The 17,016-nt window shown below is 37.8% G+C and overlaps 1 protein-coding gene across 1 annotated transcript; it reads right to left on the reverse strand.

The window, feature by feature from the left end:
* Window positions 1–781: 781 nt before the first annotated feature.
* Window positions 782–16,582, reverse strand: LOC101737476 (hemicentin-2). The gene is made up of 17 exons (XM_038015456.2): window positions 16,307–16,582; window positions 15,297–15,526; window positions 13,772–13,906; window positions 12,527–12,613; window positions 11,171–11,299; window positions 9,768–9,930; window positions 7,956–8,125; window positions 7,571–7,640; window positions 7,081–7,241; window positions 6,293–6,464; window positions 5,715–5,963; window positions 4,835–4,907; window positions 4,231–4,439; window positions 2,952–3,138; window positions 2,646–2,740; window positions 2,342–2,492; window positions 782–1,004 (listed from the first exon to the last, which is right to left on the reverse strand). The coding sequence occupies exons 1-17, from the start codon at window positions 16,512–16,514 to the stop codon at window positions 881–883; spliced, it is 2,613 nt and encodes an 870-aa protein (XP_037871384.1). The 5' UTR covers window positions 16,515–16,582; the 3' UTR covers window positions 782–880.
* Window positions 16,583–17,016: the final 434 nt, after the last annotated feature.

Genomic DNA, 17,016 nt, shown 5'->3' on the forward strand with positions numbered 1-17,016 from the left:
CAATGTCGCAGCCTTCATGGCACTCGTTCACACTCACTACTAATTCGTTTGTGTTATATTATTATTCTTGGTAGTGTTCGCAAAATCAAAATTAGATTTTGACACTGACGCCTCATGATTTAGATTTATTTTACTTAAAACATTTACTCTGATTTTTTCTATTGACGTTTTAATGAAATAAAACTGTATTTCCAACAAAAAAAAAACTATTTTAGTATGATTCATAACTACTACACCGAAAAAATGGAAGACAGGCGAAGGTGAATAGCACTTAACTATTCTTTTTTGAAGAAAGATATAAGTACATATATTTGCCACTGATACTAAAACTCATTAATAGCTACAAACAAATAAAAGCGGTTGACAAACAAATTGAAAATTAGACTAGCTTTATTTACTAGCTATTTTTTTCTGAACTTAATCTAAGAAATCGTTTTCAATGTATTTTTTACAGGCTCTCAGTCCTGGAGTCACCAGATTTATTATTATTATTTTATTGCTCTTGTAGGCAGACGAGCATACGGCCCACTTGATGATGAGTGGTTACCATCGCCCATGGACTTCAGCAATGCCAGGGGCAGAGCCAAGTCGCTGCCTACCGCTTAATACTCTTCACAAGCCTCGTTTGAAGAAGGACATGTCATAGCGCTCGGGAAACACCGTGAGGGATGGTAACAGAATTATTTAATTATTCTACTAACGTCTTGGCAGATGCTTTTCCTCTTAAGTATTAAAGCTCGGTCTATTTCATTCATCTTTTACAACAAAATAAAATCACAAATTTAAAAATATATTTTTATTTATTCATCATAAATCATTAATAATCTTAATGTAATAATAATGTAATAATTTCTAATTTATATTAAATTTTTTTTTATTATTATTCAACTTTTAATTGATATTTAATCCTGTCAGAGCCTAGTGCATTGTCCACGATGCACATATAGGAACCTTCATTTAATTTGTTGACATTGTTCAAGGTTAACGAACTCGTCCTGTTGTTTCTGTAAATTAAAACATCCAACATTTTAATTCAAGACAACCCTTTGACGTCACACGAGACAACAAAGGTAAACTACGGATTACTTAATAATTTATTAATGACTAGCTGACCCGGTAAATTTTGTAGTGACTCAATCGATAAATAAAAGACCTAAACTTTTGTACAAAATAAACCCAAAACAAACAAACGGAATCCGTCCGACGGGGGACACATTCAAAGGGAAATCAAAATTGCTATTTTTATTTAATTCCGAGCATTTTCATATTTATTTACCTTTTAAACCTTCTCTGGACTTCCACAAATAATTCAAGACTAAAATTAGCCAAATCGGTCCAGCCGTTCTCGAGTTTTAGCGAGACTAACGAACAGCAATTCATTTAGATTACAGTCTCACAAAATAATGATTAAAAAGAAAGGTTTCTGGCAATTTGCGAAAATGTATCATTTCAATATCATTTCTAAAGCTTACTGGTAAGCCTTTATATTTATTTACATGGGAAGCACTATGAGATCACAAGGATGCATGCATCTGCCAAGAAGCAACTGCGTGTTGCTATTTCGACTGTTGGATAAACATTCTGATGTAGCTTGAGACATCGATATTGTTTCTAAATATGAACTGCAGCATTCACGATGTAATGTGTATACGTGCACACAAATTGCACGGTAGGCAATAATTTACTGGTGGCAGGACATGTTGTGAGTTCGCGCGGGTAGGTACCACCGCCCTGCCTATTTCTCCCGTGAAGCAGTAATGCGTTTCGATTTGAAGGGTGGGGCAGCCGTTGTAACTATACTGGGACCTTACAACTTATATCTCAAGGTGGGTGGCGCATTTACGTCGTAGATGTCTATGGGCTCCAGTAACCGCTTAACACCAGGTGGGCTGTGATCTCGTCCACCCATCTAAGCAATAAAAAAAAACATAACGCGCTACCTCAGCCTCTTAATGGTATCTCTCAGCTATTTTTTAATGTTTACTTACACGATATAAAATAAAAATATATTATAAGTCTGACAAGACTTGCCCTACTAACACAATTGTATAACCAATAATGATAAGACAAATAAATTAAAAACATGTCAATTACCACAGAAACTTTTCAAAGGTGTTAATTGAACCGTGATGCATTTTATGGTGACTTAAAAAAGTTAGTACGGGGGGGTCGGAAAAAAAAACGAAAAATATGAAACATGCGCAGCTTACGCGCGGTAAAAACTTATAGCTGGCTGTCTTTCTTTCTTATGTCACTTTCAATGTTCCATTTCCGTTTCGCCGAATTTCAACGACGTCAAAAAGGTTTTTTTTTTGAAAATAATAAAAAAATAATAAACTACCTGAGTATCCTAGACGTGGAATCCTTATTTATGAATTTCCATTTCAAAGATGGAGCCGGATTACCGTATAGAACGTTGCACGCTAGTTTGACAGTTGAGCCTGAACGAACTGTCAATGTTTTTGACTGTGGTGTTTCGATGTATGGGGCCACTGAAACATGCGGAAAACAATAGACAAATAATTATTAAGTCGACCACAGTTTAAATATAAATCATAACTGGCTACGAATATATCATAACACGATAATAATTGTATTTCTTTTGCTTTTGAAGTGTTCTCGACAGAGATCTAATAGATACTCACCTAAGACATTTACTAGAATGGTTTTCTTTGCTGTTCCCAGGGCATTTTCGGCAATACAGTGATAATGACCGGAATCTCTCCACAAGGCAGTAAATCTGAAATAAGACAATAAGATCTTAGACCATTCGCTTAGCGCTTAATCATTAAAAATCAATTTTTCTTCAGATCTATTGGTGCATATTGACTTTCCTCGAAGATTGGAACAAAAACCACATTTCAATACTTTTGACCTCAAGTTTAACCATGACTAAATATAAGCCTTAGCTTATTTGCCATTAAATTAAAAAAAGCAATCCCAGAACATACCTATGTGTATTCTGGTCATCTGTAACGTGTCTTTGATCCAGTGGGATTATAACATCATCTTGTGACATTTCCCATCTAACTACAGCTTCCGGTGATGCTGTGACGTCACAAGGTAGTTCCACATTATCTCCCTCCTTCACCGGCACAGTTTGGGGATATATAACATCATCTTTAATGACAGGAGCAACTGCAATTCAAGTCAAAACAATTGGGACTATTGAAAAGTTGTGGAGACTTGTAGAGAGTATTAAGCGGTAGGCAGCGACTTGGCTCTGCCCCTGGCATTGCTGAAGTCCATGGGTGAAGGTAACCACTCACCATCAGGTGGGCTGTATGCTAGTCTGCCTATAAGGGCAATAAAATAAAACTTTTTGACGTGATAACTTTTTATAAATAGTTTTTATGAGCACCGACTGCACGCACGGAAAAGTGTCACGTTCCACCTGAGCCTGAGCGTGCAAGCGAGAGAGCGAAACAAGCGATAGAGAGGCACAATCGGCCCAAGCGTTGGCTTGTGACGCATTAATCTCTTTTCTCGCGTGACGTCAGAGCTAGCGGTTGGAATAGTTCTGCTACTGACGTTATCACGTGATACTATCGTCTGTAAGCCGATTTTACAGACCACCAATTAATTTTTTTCTAGTTTAATCTAACTCGGCACGAGAATTGTAAATCGTTTATGTTTTAAAATAATTGGAAATCTATCAATCTCGTGTTGAAGGGAATCTAATCACCAAAAGGGTAGTAAATTCAAAATATTTAAAGCGTAGTTTTCGAAACATTTTCACAAAAAAAGAGACTATATCCACAAATATTTCATCATCGAACTATCAAACTAAAAAAATATTAAATTAAAGATTCCTTGGATTATTGGAGCTGATATTTCTTTGTTCTTTTTTCTTTTTATATATCTTTCCTGGACTTCACTGCATTGCAATGAAAACTCAAACAGAGGTTCTTACATTAATGTTATCTTCAGGTAAGGTATCACATCAGATCTGACCATCAGTGTGATGGCGGCTTGACCCAGTAACTACTAATACTGGCTACTAGTAGCTCCAAGCACTAGGAGGTCTTGTTTTTGGTCTGATCGGAAACTTTATTTCTAATACAATTAAGACCCCGATATGTATTTAGGAGGAGTCTTTCATGGGCTTTCAGTAACCGCTTTTTTCAGGGTCAGATCATTCCAATGGAAGATCTTCGACGAGGGAGTCCATTTTTTCATAACTTAACTCGTCACTCGCGCTCAACTGCCAATCTTTATGTAGATACTAACATTGAACTTTCAACGTTACTTCCGCTGAGCTTTCGCCCATGAGATTTACAGCTGTGCATCGGTATATTCCTTCATGTTCCTTTTTAATAGATAAAATCCTAAGCTTATTTCCAACTATAATAGAATATTCGGGTAGTTCGTCAGAAGCGAATTCGTCTGCAGATTTGTGTTGCCAAGTGATAAGAGGGGCAGGATTTCCTTTCAAGATCCTAGAAATGAGACGTTTCCCAATTTAACGATACATTAATTGGTGATACAATGAAAAACAAATAACTGGTGGTAGGACCTCTTGTGAGTCCGCACGGGTAGGTACCACCACCCTGCCCATTTCTGCCGTGAAGCAGTAATGCGTTTCGGTTTGAAGGGTGGGGCAGCCGTTGTAACTATACTTGAGATCTTAGAACTTATATCTCAAGGTGGGTGGCGCATTTACGTTGTGGATGTCTATGGGCTCCAGTAACCACTTAACACCAGGTGGGCTGTGAGATCGTCCAACCACCTAAGCAATAAAATAAAAAAAATGAGCTTTAGTACCTATAAGTTGTTGCGAGGAGATGGTAATGACATGAGGAAACCGAAGTGAGACGAAGAAGAAAAAGTGTACCTGCAATTGAGTTCCGCTGAATCACCTGGTCTCAATACGATTTCTCGTGTATTGATTTCAATCTGAGGGGATTCTGCAAATGAAATATCAGTTTTAAGTTGTTTTTTTACTATAGAGAATTTAATGTAAATGTCCAAAGTGGAAAATGGTCTCTACGGTCTCTTGACTTATTCAAGTGTCATTATACTTGGTGAGCGACTATGAGTCTACCTCAAAAACTAAAAAATCACACGTTACTTTTACTTTACTGGTGGTAGGACCTCTTGTGAGTCCGCGCGGGTGGGTACCACCACCCTGCCTATTTCTGCCGTGAAGCAGTAATGCGTTTCGGTTTGAAGGGTGGGGCAGCCGTTGTAACTATACTTGAGACCTTAGAACTTGTCTCTCAAGGTGGGTGGCGCATTTACGTTGTGGATGTCTATGGGCTCCAGTAACCACTTAACACCAGGTGGGCTGTGAGCTCGTCCACCCATATAAGCAATAAAAAAAAATAAAAAAAACGTTAGACTCGATCCCTAAAAAAGCAGTTTTTATATTACAGTATTCTAGTAAATTTTTTGGCAGCTAATAGCAGCGGTTTGGTTTTATTCTGCTCCTGCAATGTCGGTTCATACCTTTTTTATTTTTGCCACTAGTCGGGGTTGCCTCATTGTATTATTATTATTATTTATTTTTTATTGCTATTGTAGGCAGACGAGCATACGGCCCACCCGATGGTGAGTGGTTACCGTCGCCCATGGACTTCAGCAATGCCAAGGGCAGAGCCCAGCCGCTGCCTACCGAATTATTCACGAATCTTCCGTTGGTATTAATGTAATGAAAAATAAGGCTCCCGCATTTATTGTTATGATTTTATCTACAAAAGATAGCCTAAACTTACCCAAGCCGGATATACTGATGACAAAATCAAATTCTTTTTTATTAGCGACGTTCTCGACGACACATTTATAATCGCCCGTGTAATCTAAAGTCATGTTTTTAATAACCATGGCATTGTCGTCTGGTATCAGCTGGAGATTCTGGGAGGAGACTATTTCGGAGTTGTTGTGATACCATTTTGTGGTGGCTTCGGGGTAAGCAGACACCTCACAAAATACTGTATCTTCTTCGCCGTATTCTATTGTTATATCTGAAAAATAGTATAAGAAGCGTTATTATGTCAAAAAAAAAAACATTCTATTGCTGGGCTGTTTATGGTGAAAATTGGCTGGTGATGTCTTAAAAAAATCATCCAAGTTGGATATGGTGTCTAAATTTCAAGACTCAGCTTAATTGCTTAACAACCATTCTATTCTTTGAATAAGGCGCATAGTTCCTTCGCGGTAGAAATAAACAAGATAATGTCACCTACCTCTGTAGGTTCCCATGGCAGAAAAATGAGACTTAGATAAGATCTTATTATGAACAGTTGTCCTACCTACCCTTCAAATCGATATTGAATAAAAATAAACTGAATACCTGACGGCGTTTGCACAATGTCAAAAGTAAATGTCTTGTTAATATAAACATGGAGACTGGTTTCAGATGAACCTTCTGTGTTCTCAGCTTTGCAGGAAATGGTCATGTTCCGTGTTATGTTCGTTATCGTAACGTAACTGATGTAAGTCGAGGGTAATTCGAGCAGGATCAGCTAAAAACAAAATAAGTGACTATCCTGTTCTCACGGGTCTAGAGGTCTAGGGAGGGACTTCGATTCTTATCATTACACTGCTCATCACCATTGAGTTAATTCATACTAAGTAGAACAGTTCATAGTTAGTGCGTTTCTAGAAATATTTTTTGCCAAGCACCATACAACTGGAATTTCCTTCATCGGTGTTTCCCGAGTGCTTTGGCATATCCTTCATCAAATGGGATTTGGGGAGAGATTTTTTATGGATAGGTAGTCTGTCAGTTTGGCTGTATCCCACTGCTGACATCTATTAGCGTAAGGTAACTAATGACTATCAGATGGGACATTGAATCGTCTCCTTACAATGACAATAACAGTGAAAGTCCAACAACCTATTCTTTTAGTAGTAGGTAGCAATATGAAGACTACCTCAGACCTATCACATTTTTTTGGAAGAAAGGATTACTTGTGGCTCGGAGGCCTTTCCAGTTTCACCAGGACAGGTGGGCAAATACCGGGTCAGCCAGGAGGGGTGGGGTTTACTAAGAGCTGCCCGAGTGTCTCCGAAGAAAACCTAACAGATCAAGTGTAGCTGCTTCGCGAATGCATCTGGAACCACGCGATTGTAATTAACCTCGGAAGGATGTAAGTGGCCGTCATCATCTTCCCATTTCACAACAGGCTCTGGATGTCCTTTTATTTTGCACGTCAATGAAACATCGGTGCCAAAGTCGAACAGCGTATATTCTGGATCAATAATCACTACAGTTGGTTTTAGCGCCGAAATATTTGACACTGTAAAAGAATAAGTTATTTTTTATTGTGCATAAGCTGTTGCTGTTATGGGTAGAAGAACTGACAGATCATCTGGTATCCAGTAGTTAACGCAACGCATAGGTAATACCTAAGCATTGGCACCCGTCACGGCTTTCAAAATTTTAGAAGGCCTTCATCCTAAGAAAGCACAATTTTATCTTTGCGAACCGCAATGCAAGAAATCTTTGGGACAGATATTGATACGAGCTTGGTACCTTGGATTTCTACTTAAAACAAAAGGACTAGGATTTACGTTATTTTTTTTCTAATTTTTTTCTATTAGTACCTTTGAATCTTGTTATACTTGCCTTGTTCTTGTGGCTTGAGTAACTTTGTAGCACCTATAAATCCTTGAGAATTCTCATCCTCTCCTATTGCCTGAAAGGTATTGTTCTTTCATGACAATTGATTTAAATACGATAGAATTCTTACAATTTTCTTTTACAAATCATTACGCGAAACTTCATTTTCAGAGACATTTCACAACGCCCTCCACACCGCCATATACAAGAACAGATGGAGAAAGATCGTGCGTGCGAAGATGATCCAAAAGTTTGGTCACGACTCTCAGCAGTGAGGAATACGACGCAAGGAGGGCGCGAAACTTGAGTCTCATGTTTGCGTAGTCTGTTATCGGGATTTGATGAACAGTAGACCGTCTACTCGTCTGCTAGCGTAACAGGATCGACTCACCGTGATGCGACATAATCTGTTGGGATCCACAAATGCTCTGCTCGTGTAATACCTTTCGTTAGTGGTATATTCAAAGCTTATGACAGTCGTCATATTACCACATTTCATTTCCAACGAAACCAATCGTATCTTTGTGTCCACTACGCTTATTAGTATGTAGTTCGAACGACCTGGGAACAATGAATGCGGTGAAAATATTTTTAGTTTGACCTACCAGAGAGGTTAGTTGTTGCCTTAATTGAACTATAACCACACAGCGTAAAAAGCGTAAAAGATTTTTAGAGTAATCTTGGTGGTAGGACCTCTTGAGAGTCCGCGCGGGTAGGTACCACCACCCTGCTTATTTCTGCCGTGAAGCAGTAATGCGTTTCGATTTGAAGGGTGGGGCAGCCGTTGTAACTGTACCTGAGACCTTAGAACTTATGTCTCAAGGTGGGTGGCGCATTTACGTTGTAGATGTCTATGGGCTCCAGTAACCACTTAACACCAGGTGGGCTGTGAGCTCGTTTACCCATCTAAGCAATAAAAAAAATTAAAAAAATCTTGACGTCTCTATAACTTGGTATCTGTATTTATCTATTTTTTGGCTTTTTTTAATGTAAATTGTGTTTTGGTGTGCAATAAAGTGTATTCTCTCTTTCTATTTCTCTCTATGGCTTGTTTAAAACTCTGTTAAATACGTGGAGTATTGCTTGTAGTTGTCGCTTGAAAGAAAATTATTGGGATTATTGATAAGAATATAATATATTAATATGTCAAACAAAAACTTTGTACCCATTATTATGAAAATCGCGCGGACGGAGGAGTATGTAATTTCCCACACTTAGATAAAATATAGAGAAGGAGTACAGAATGCTAATATTTTTTTAAATTTTGCATATAAAATGAAATTCATCAATCATGAATCATGAAATCATGAATCATAAAATCAATAAAAATAACGTAACACATACTACCATGTGTTTGACATACACGTATATACTCTTTTGCTTATTGTTCAAATCTGTCATTAAATTAAGAATACATTAATATTGTTTGTCTTTAATATTTATTATTTGTCTATAGTGTAGCCTTAGCGAAATCTGTGATTATAGAAGTAAAGTCTTTGACAATACAGCCATAATAACGTTCAAACTTATAATTTAAAATAATACTTAATAATAATAAGGGAAAAATTTACAAAACGATCATTAGGCCTATCGTGCTGTATGGATCTGAGTATTGGGCGACGAAAGTAAACCATGAAAGAGGAGTGCATGCGGCAGAGATGCGAATGTTGAGATGGATGTGTGGAGTGACAAGAATGGACAAGATAAAGAATGAGTATATCAGAGGAAGTGTGAAAGTGGCCCCGGTAAGCAACAAATTAAGGGGCGGACGGTTAGCGTGGTATGGCGTAGAGAGAAGATGCATGTGACTAGGAGATATATGGAAATGGTAGTGCAAGGTAGAGGGGGAAGAGGTCGACTGAAGAAGAGATGGATGGAGTGTATGAATGACGTTATGAGAGAGAGAGGAGTGAGTGTTGAGATGACGGCTGATAGAAGAGAATGGAAGAGAAAAACTAGCTGTGCCGATCCCACGTAGAGGGATAAGGTGGAGAAAAAAAAAAAAAAGAAGAAGAAGTCGGATTTTGAAAACTAGGTGACAACTAGTAAAAATAGTTTACAGTCGGGCAATACAATAAAATATTATGCTGCGTAGATTTATCAGATAATTACACAAATCGTTACGAAGATCTTTCCCTTTCGAATTCATATAATTGCAACAAAATACTTATGTTATTAATGAAACTGCCACAAATGATTTTACCTGCCATAGGCCTAGTGCTGGTCTCCTCCAATGATTTAGGGTATTTAGGTGAGAATCCGAAACAGAAGACCAAATCACTTTTTATGTACAGCGTTACTGAAACTACCTCGTGAGTCCGAATGAACATACAATATTTCCCTTGTTTCGGTTCTATTCGGAACATCTGAAAAATTAGCAATGTTTTGTTTAATGTTTCAGAATCAAAAGAAATTCGCTTTCACCAATTTCGAGATTATATTCTGTGGCGTTTGTTGCCACAGCTCTTGTTTAGCAGTTTTTAAGTTGCTCTCTAATGTTTAGATGATGTGGTTGAGCTCGCGGCTCATCTGGCCTTGAGTGGTTACAGAGTCCATAGAAGTTTTAATTCACTCACCTTGATTATACCACCATAAAATATAGTTTTTTTTTTTTGGTCAGGAGGAAATCGCCGGACTTCCGACTTCCGCCCTCCACTGGGGACGGTGGGTGGATCATGTCGGAGTCGAACCGACTAAAACCTCCTGTCGCTCAACAACCAACGTCCAAACCTCACATGAGACAGAACTCATGAAAAGGCAAAGGGGGAAAGTGAAGTGTTTAGAGCACATCTCTCCCATCACCCTCCCCTTCGGGACGCCGGACTGGCGGTCGTCGGCGCCACGACCACCAGCCCTCTCGGTTGGACCATAAAATATAGTATAACAGCTCTTCCACAATTCATTGGAACGCATGACTGGTTCTAATACTTATTCGTGCGAACGTTTAATAATGTATCTTAAGCAAAAACCTGTTTCTGAGGGCTTCATTTTGATTGCACGATACTATTACATCATCGAGCTTTATCACTCGTGAACGTGAGTTAAATACGTATTTCAATGCAACAAACAGTAACTAACTGCCTGCGAGATTTTAATGCTAACGTCTTATTCTTTAGATAGCAACGATTTTCTCTACCACGTCAACCTGGTCAATCTAAATATAGTGTACTTTAGTTAGCTAGTGTAGTTAGTTTCGCGTAGAAACAAGACTGTCTACGATTTGTTATCAAATGATTCTTGGTTACTTTGGTCACATTGCTCGGCGGCCACTAGACGACCTTGAAAGATTGGCTATGGTGGGCAAGGTAGAAGGGAAAAGACCCCCCAGCCGGCTGCCAAACCGTTGGTCAGATCAGGTAGCCGCGCTCACCGGACTCTCTGTTACGACCGCCCTGAGAGAAGCCGAAAACCGAAGGAAATGGAAGCTGATGGTACAAAGAGCCACGAAGGCCTTTCAAGGATGCGACCTTAAGCAATGAAGTATGCTACTAAGAAGAAGTAGTTTAGTTTAGTATGTAGTTTAACTTAGTAAAAGGGATATGTATAACGACTGCTATTTTAATAACGTGGACCGATTTCCACATTAACCATGTCAATATAACTCACCTGGACGTTTCTGGTGTCAATAATCCGATCTAAAGTTACAATCAGACCCTTTTCATCTTGTATCTGTAGCTGGACAGTTCCTCCATAAACGACTACCATTGCGTCTTTGCTATACCGATTAAGTAGAAACTGAAAGGTCCAAGTTTGTTGCACTCATCATTTTCATTGCTCTAGGTGAATGAACTCATGTTCCTCCTGGAGCACCTAAATGCCCCAACTACACCATTACTATTTTTTGGTAAGAAGCCGGCACCATCGCCCTTATACAGCGCAGTAGTAATGGGGTCCTATTTGAAGGTGCCGGGCCGCTGAACTTTGGAACCGAGTCTGGGACTGGTCTAAAGTCTAAATAAATATTGTGCACCTCCATTGTCCGAGTTACGCTGCCTAAATTATTTTTTTTTATATATATATATATATAAATGAATTGCTGTTCGTTAGTCTCGTTAAAACTCGAGAACGGCTGGATCGATTTGGCTAATTTTGGTCTTGAAATTTTTGTAGAAGTCCAGAGAAAGTTTAAAAGGTAGATAAATATTTAAATGCTCGAAATTTAATTAAAAATAACCATTTTGTTTTCCCTTTGATGTGTCGGACGGATTCCTTTTGTTTGTTTTAAGTTTATTTTATACAAATGTTTAGGTTTTTTTAAGGCACTACGAAGTCTGCCAGGTCAGCTAGTTTTTATTATAATTATTCCTTTAAGCTGGAATTCTCGATGACTTCGAAGAGATGTTAGTACGTCCCTACCATTTACCAAACGATTTTTTTGTTGCTTAGATGTATGGACAAGCTCACGGCCCACATGGTATTATTAGGTGGTTACCGGAGCCCATAGACATCAACAATCTTAATGGTGCCACTAACTTGAAACGTGGGTTCTATGGTTCTTATTTTGACAGTAAAATGCCTGCTCCACCCTTCAAACCGAAACGCATTATACTACTTCACGGCAGATATGGGCAGGGTGGTGGTACCTACCCGTGCAGACTCACAAGACGCCCTACCACCAAAAATCATGTAAATTATAACTTTTTCGGGTTTGATTTTTATTACACGATATTATCCCTTCACCGTGGAAGTCAATTGTGAGCAATTGTTAAGTACGTATTTCATTTAATTAGAAAAATTGGTACCCGCCTGCGGGATTCGAACACTGGCAAAACTATATCGCTCGATATGAATGCACAGGGCATTTTATTTTTTAGGCCCCTACGACTTCAAGCGATCATAAACAATAAAACAATAAAAATTAACAATAAAAAGCTATTAACTCGTAATTCTCTACGTTCGTTAGTGATTATTTTCTAATAAGTATAACTAGGGGCCAAGACGAAGCATTGTCTTAAAACTCACATTTATCTGTTTCTGTCCTCTGATGTTGTCGTGAACTATAACTTCATTCCACGCGTTTCTGTTCAGCTCATTAATATATGAAAATGCCTGTAATAAAATGTGAATTAGACTCACAATTGGACGAGGTGCAAAAATCAGAAAAGGCCACAACAACTTGATAACGACAAAGATAAGATCTTCCACTGAGCGAGCGAAATTGCTCAATAAACAGACAGTCAAAATATTATTATTTGTAACTTAAATATGTATATATTATGTATATGTACACTTATCAATCTCGTTTGTGAAATTCAGGTACCCGTCTTTTCTGTTTTATGATAGCTACCGCCACAGATTTCATGTTCATCAGATTTTTGCAGCGTCTTTTGCTTTCTACGACGTTAATCCTACGCCATGATTTGAGAAACAAACAAATAAATAGAAAAACTGGCACGTAACTAAGTTGTTGGCTAAGATGCGGAATGATTACGAAGAATATTAGAATATTTTTCTGGATTGGAAGAAGTTTTTGCGCAGATACGAGAAAGAGGTAGAATTGGGAACTTGGCGCTTAATATAAAACTGATTCACTATTTTAGTTTCATTGTTCTCGTTCCAAATTTTCCGCTATTCGCTTTTGAGATACTAGGTATCTCCTACCCCATTGGGGAGTAACTAAATAATCGACGTTTTATACCAGCGCGTCCCGAATTGCCTTACCTCGAGTCGACTGACCCCCAATCATTGACACCCTTTTTTACTCATCGCTCACTCAAGCGTCTGCGTCATCTGGCTTTTTTCTTTCATTGTTCTCTCCTTTTCTTACCATTTTCTCTCACTCATATCGTAACGTTTCGTTTCACACTCTTTTCACATGTTTTCGCGCATTCTACATAGATATAATATACATAGAAAGAGCTATTGCCGGTACCCACTTTGAGTTGTTAGATGGAGTTTTAAGGCTTCGCCAAACAGAACGCGTAATTAGCGCGCGTCAGAGCGCTACGCTATGACGCCGAGATGTGTTGTACTACTGTGGTAACATACCGTCAAACAGAGCGCCAGCGCTATGAGCGCTATAGCGCTGGCGCTCTGTTTGATATACAGTTGTATAATACCGTAGTAGTACAATACACCTCGGCGTCATAGCGCGGCGTTAGTTTAGCGCTCTGACGCGCGCTAAGTACGCGTTCTGTTTGACGAAGGCTTTAATGTATAGCCGAAAGTACCGTTAACAGCGCAAGAGTCTCTTATTATTTATGTTACCTGTCTGAGGTTATGCGCTGACTCGAACTGCAGTACAACTCCACCACAAGCCCTCGCGACTTCATAATACAAGTCAAGGCGACCAGCGGAATTTCTGGCCGACATATAGCATACACCGGTCAGTATTATATGGACCTGCAAGAAAACGTTAAATTTGTATTAGGAATAAATAATAGTTTAAAAAAAACCAACAAAATACACTTTTATAAAAAGTCCAACTAAAGAATAGAAAATAAATTTTAATAAATTTGAATTAAAATGGTGTAAAAAAGCGTGGGGTGCTTTTCAGGATATTATCAAAATAACCCTTCTGGTCATATTTGTTCATAAAATATTTATAACTACTGATACCATGCACCCCACGCTTTTTTACACAATACAATCATACAATCACACAATAAAATCATTTTTTCTTGCACTATTTTTAATTCAAATTTATTAAAATTTTATTTTCTATTTTTTAGTCGGATTTTCTATAAAAGCGTATTTTGTTAGTTTTTTTTTTAACTATTATTTATTTTTCATTTTTTTGTTGTATTTAAATTTTTTTAATATTTATTTTAATATTGAATTGTCATCGGTCCTTAGTAAGTATACCAAATTTCGAGTAAATCCGACCTTTTGAAGAGGGTCAAAAGCATGTTGAAAGATTCCGTTACATACTAACATACATACGTCTGAAGCTAATAAAAGCTTATTAAAAACAACCATTAATGATGCCAGCTAAAAATGTTCATATTACCATAATGCCACCACGAAAAAATGTCTTATTTATGAATTCATATTTCCCATCTACATTTTGACGCTATCAGGTGTAGAAATGATTGTAACAATTAAATTAAATAGAATAGGCGTCTGCCTTAAGGTTCTAGTTGATTTTTTTACAGGTAAAAATCACTGAAATCCGGTATAAGGGAGTTAAACCTCACCAACCAGGTCCGAGCCCAGTTGAGGCCATTGAGGCGGCGGGACAGGGTCGACGTAGGAGGCTCTAGTTGATAGTGGCTTTTTAATATCGCCACTTGTTTTGCGAGAGACACTGGTATTATTGTTGGTATTATTGTCGTGGGTGTAGTCACGCGTTTTTACCGGTTTGAAGGATGCCACAGGAGTGGACCACACCAAAGCGTAGAAAGCTTCAAACTCATTTTAATGACTACTCAGATACCCACTAAACTACCAGATGCATGGTGTTAATTTTTAGACGGTTTTCCTTAGATGGGTGGACAAGCTCACGGCCCATCTGTTGTTAAGTGGCTACCGGGGGCCTATAGATATCTACAATGTAAATGCTGCTATTCATCTCGAGAAATAAGTTCTGAGGTCTCCGTTTTTACAGTACAACGTCTGCCGCATCCTCCAAGCCGAAACACATTACTGCTTCACCTCAGAAATAGGCAGGATGGTGGTACTTACTGTTGCGGACTCACAAGACGTCATACCACCAGTAGTAATACGTTTTTACGAAATAACAATGGTAATTTTAAAACTATCTATTATTTACAATAAAAAAATAATATCTCACCTGACTATATTTATTAGTGCACAAATCCAAAACTGAGGGCATATTTCCGTAATTCTTCGGATATGCATCCGTGAACACGTATATTGTTGACTCTGGGTCGCTCACACGTAAGGCATGCTCGATTCCGGCCAAAGAGTTCTCTGGACAGTCTTTACCACCGCTCGTGGTTAATGTGGTCAAAGAACATATGAAGTCATCGGCAGTTCTTGTTATCAATGCGGTACCCACATCTATAATCGATTTACTTTTTTATCACACTTATATTTCGGGATCAATATTCTAGCAGCGTATTGGACTTGTTTCTAAAACCGAAGCCGAAACGAACTACTAACGAACTAAGTAATGGTTTTTCATTGAATATGTTTTACATTTTACATATTCTTATAAAAATTACATTTTACATATACTTATATATAAAAATGAAACATGAAAAATAATAAAAATGTCCAAAGGCATCCTACATGTCAATAATAGGTTAAGTAGTGTAATTGTTTAATTGAATATCTTCTATATATATAAAAATGAATCGCTGTTCGTTAGTCTCGCTAAAATTCGAGAACGGCTGGACCGATTTGGCTAATTCTTGTCTTGAATTATTTGTGGAAGTCCAGAGAAGGTTTAAAAGGTAGATAAATATGAAAGTGCTCGGAATTAAATAAAAATAACAATTTTGTTTTCCCTTTGAATGTGTCCTCTGTCGCCGCGTCGGACGGATTCCTTTTGTTTGTTTTAAGTTTATTTTATACAAAATTTTAGGTCTTTTATTTATCGATTAAGGCACTACGAAGTCTTCCGGGTCTGCTAGTGTTTTACATAAAAACTTGCGTTAATTATGTAAATTAATGATCTTTGTATTGTTATACATTACGCGCTAAACAAAAAACATTTGAAACATATATTTATTTCGAACAAGATGCTATTGTTAAGCAAGATTGATTTAAGATTGTTTCCCTTAAAAATCATTCACAAAACTAAAGCGTCTTACATTGATAAGTTTATTGTTGACATACCTGGATCATTGAAAGGCACAAGAATGTAATCAGACACTGTCGATTTATTGTTTAAATTTCTCACAACTTCACCAATGTTTGCTTTTATAATATTAATCTCATCGTCCATAGATTCCGTTGTATCGATAACAACTGTAAAACTTTTACACGTTACTTCGGTTATCATGATAATAAACAGAAGTAAAATATTGAAATATTTGCGCGACATCACTTTGGTTTTAGTTTTAATTCGATAATAACTGAATTATTTTGCGCGTTCGCCTATGACTATTGCAAACAATGAGGGCTTTGCGAGTTTCTACGTATTTGTTAAGGGCCAGTTAGACATTTCGCTCTCGTTTCCAATTAATTGAGAAATAGTATTTATTACCTTCATGATATTTAGGCGAATCTAAATTGCTTTTTTAGCTCTTTCAACTTATAACAGAAATAAAAGAGTTTATAGATGAATTTGAAACTACACAAAGCGGTGCAGATACATTATTTTTATCAGCAGTTCCGAACTTTGACTTTTTTTTTTATTGCTTGTATGGGTGGACGAGCTCACAGCCCACCTGGTGTTAAGTTACTGGAGCCCATAGACATCTACAACGTAAATGCGCCACCCACCTTGAGATATAAGTTCTAGGGTCTCAAGTATAGTTACAACGGCTGCCCCACCCTTCAAACCGAAACGCATTACTGCTTCACGGCAGAAACAAGCAGGGCGG

The sequence above is a fragment of the Bombyx mori genome, chromosome 14 (genome assembly GCF_030269925.1).
Source record: "Bombyx mori chromosome 14, ASM3026992v2".
Taxonomy (NCBI): domain Eukaryota; kingdom Metazoa; phylum Arthropoda; class Insecta; order Lepidoptera; family Bombycidae; genus Bombyx; species Bombyx mori.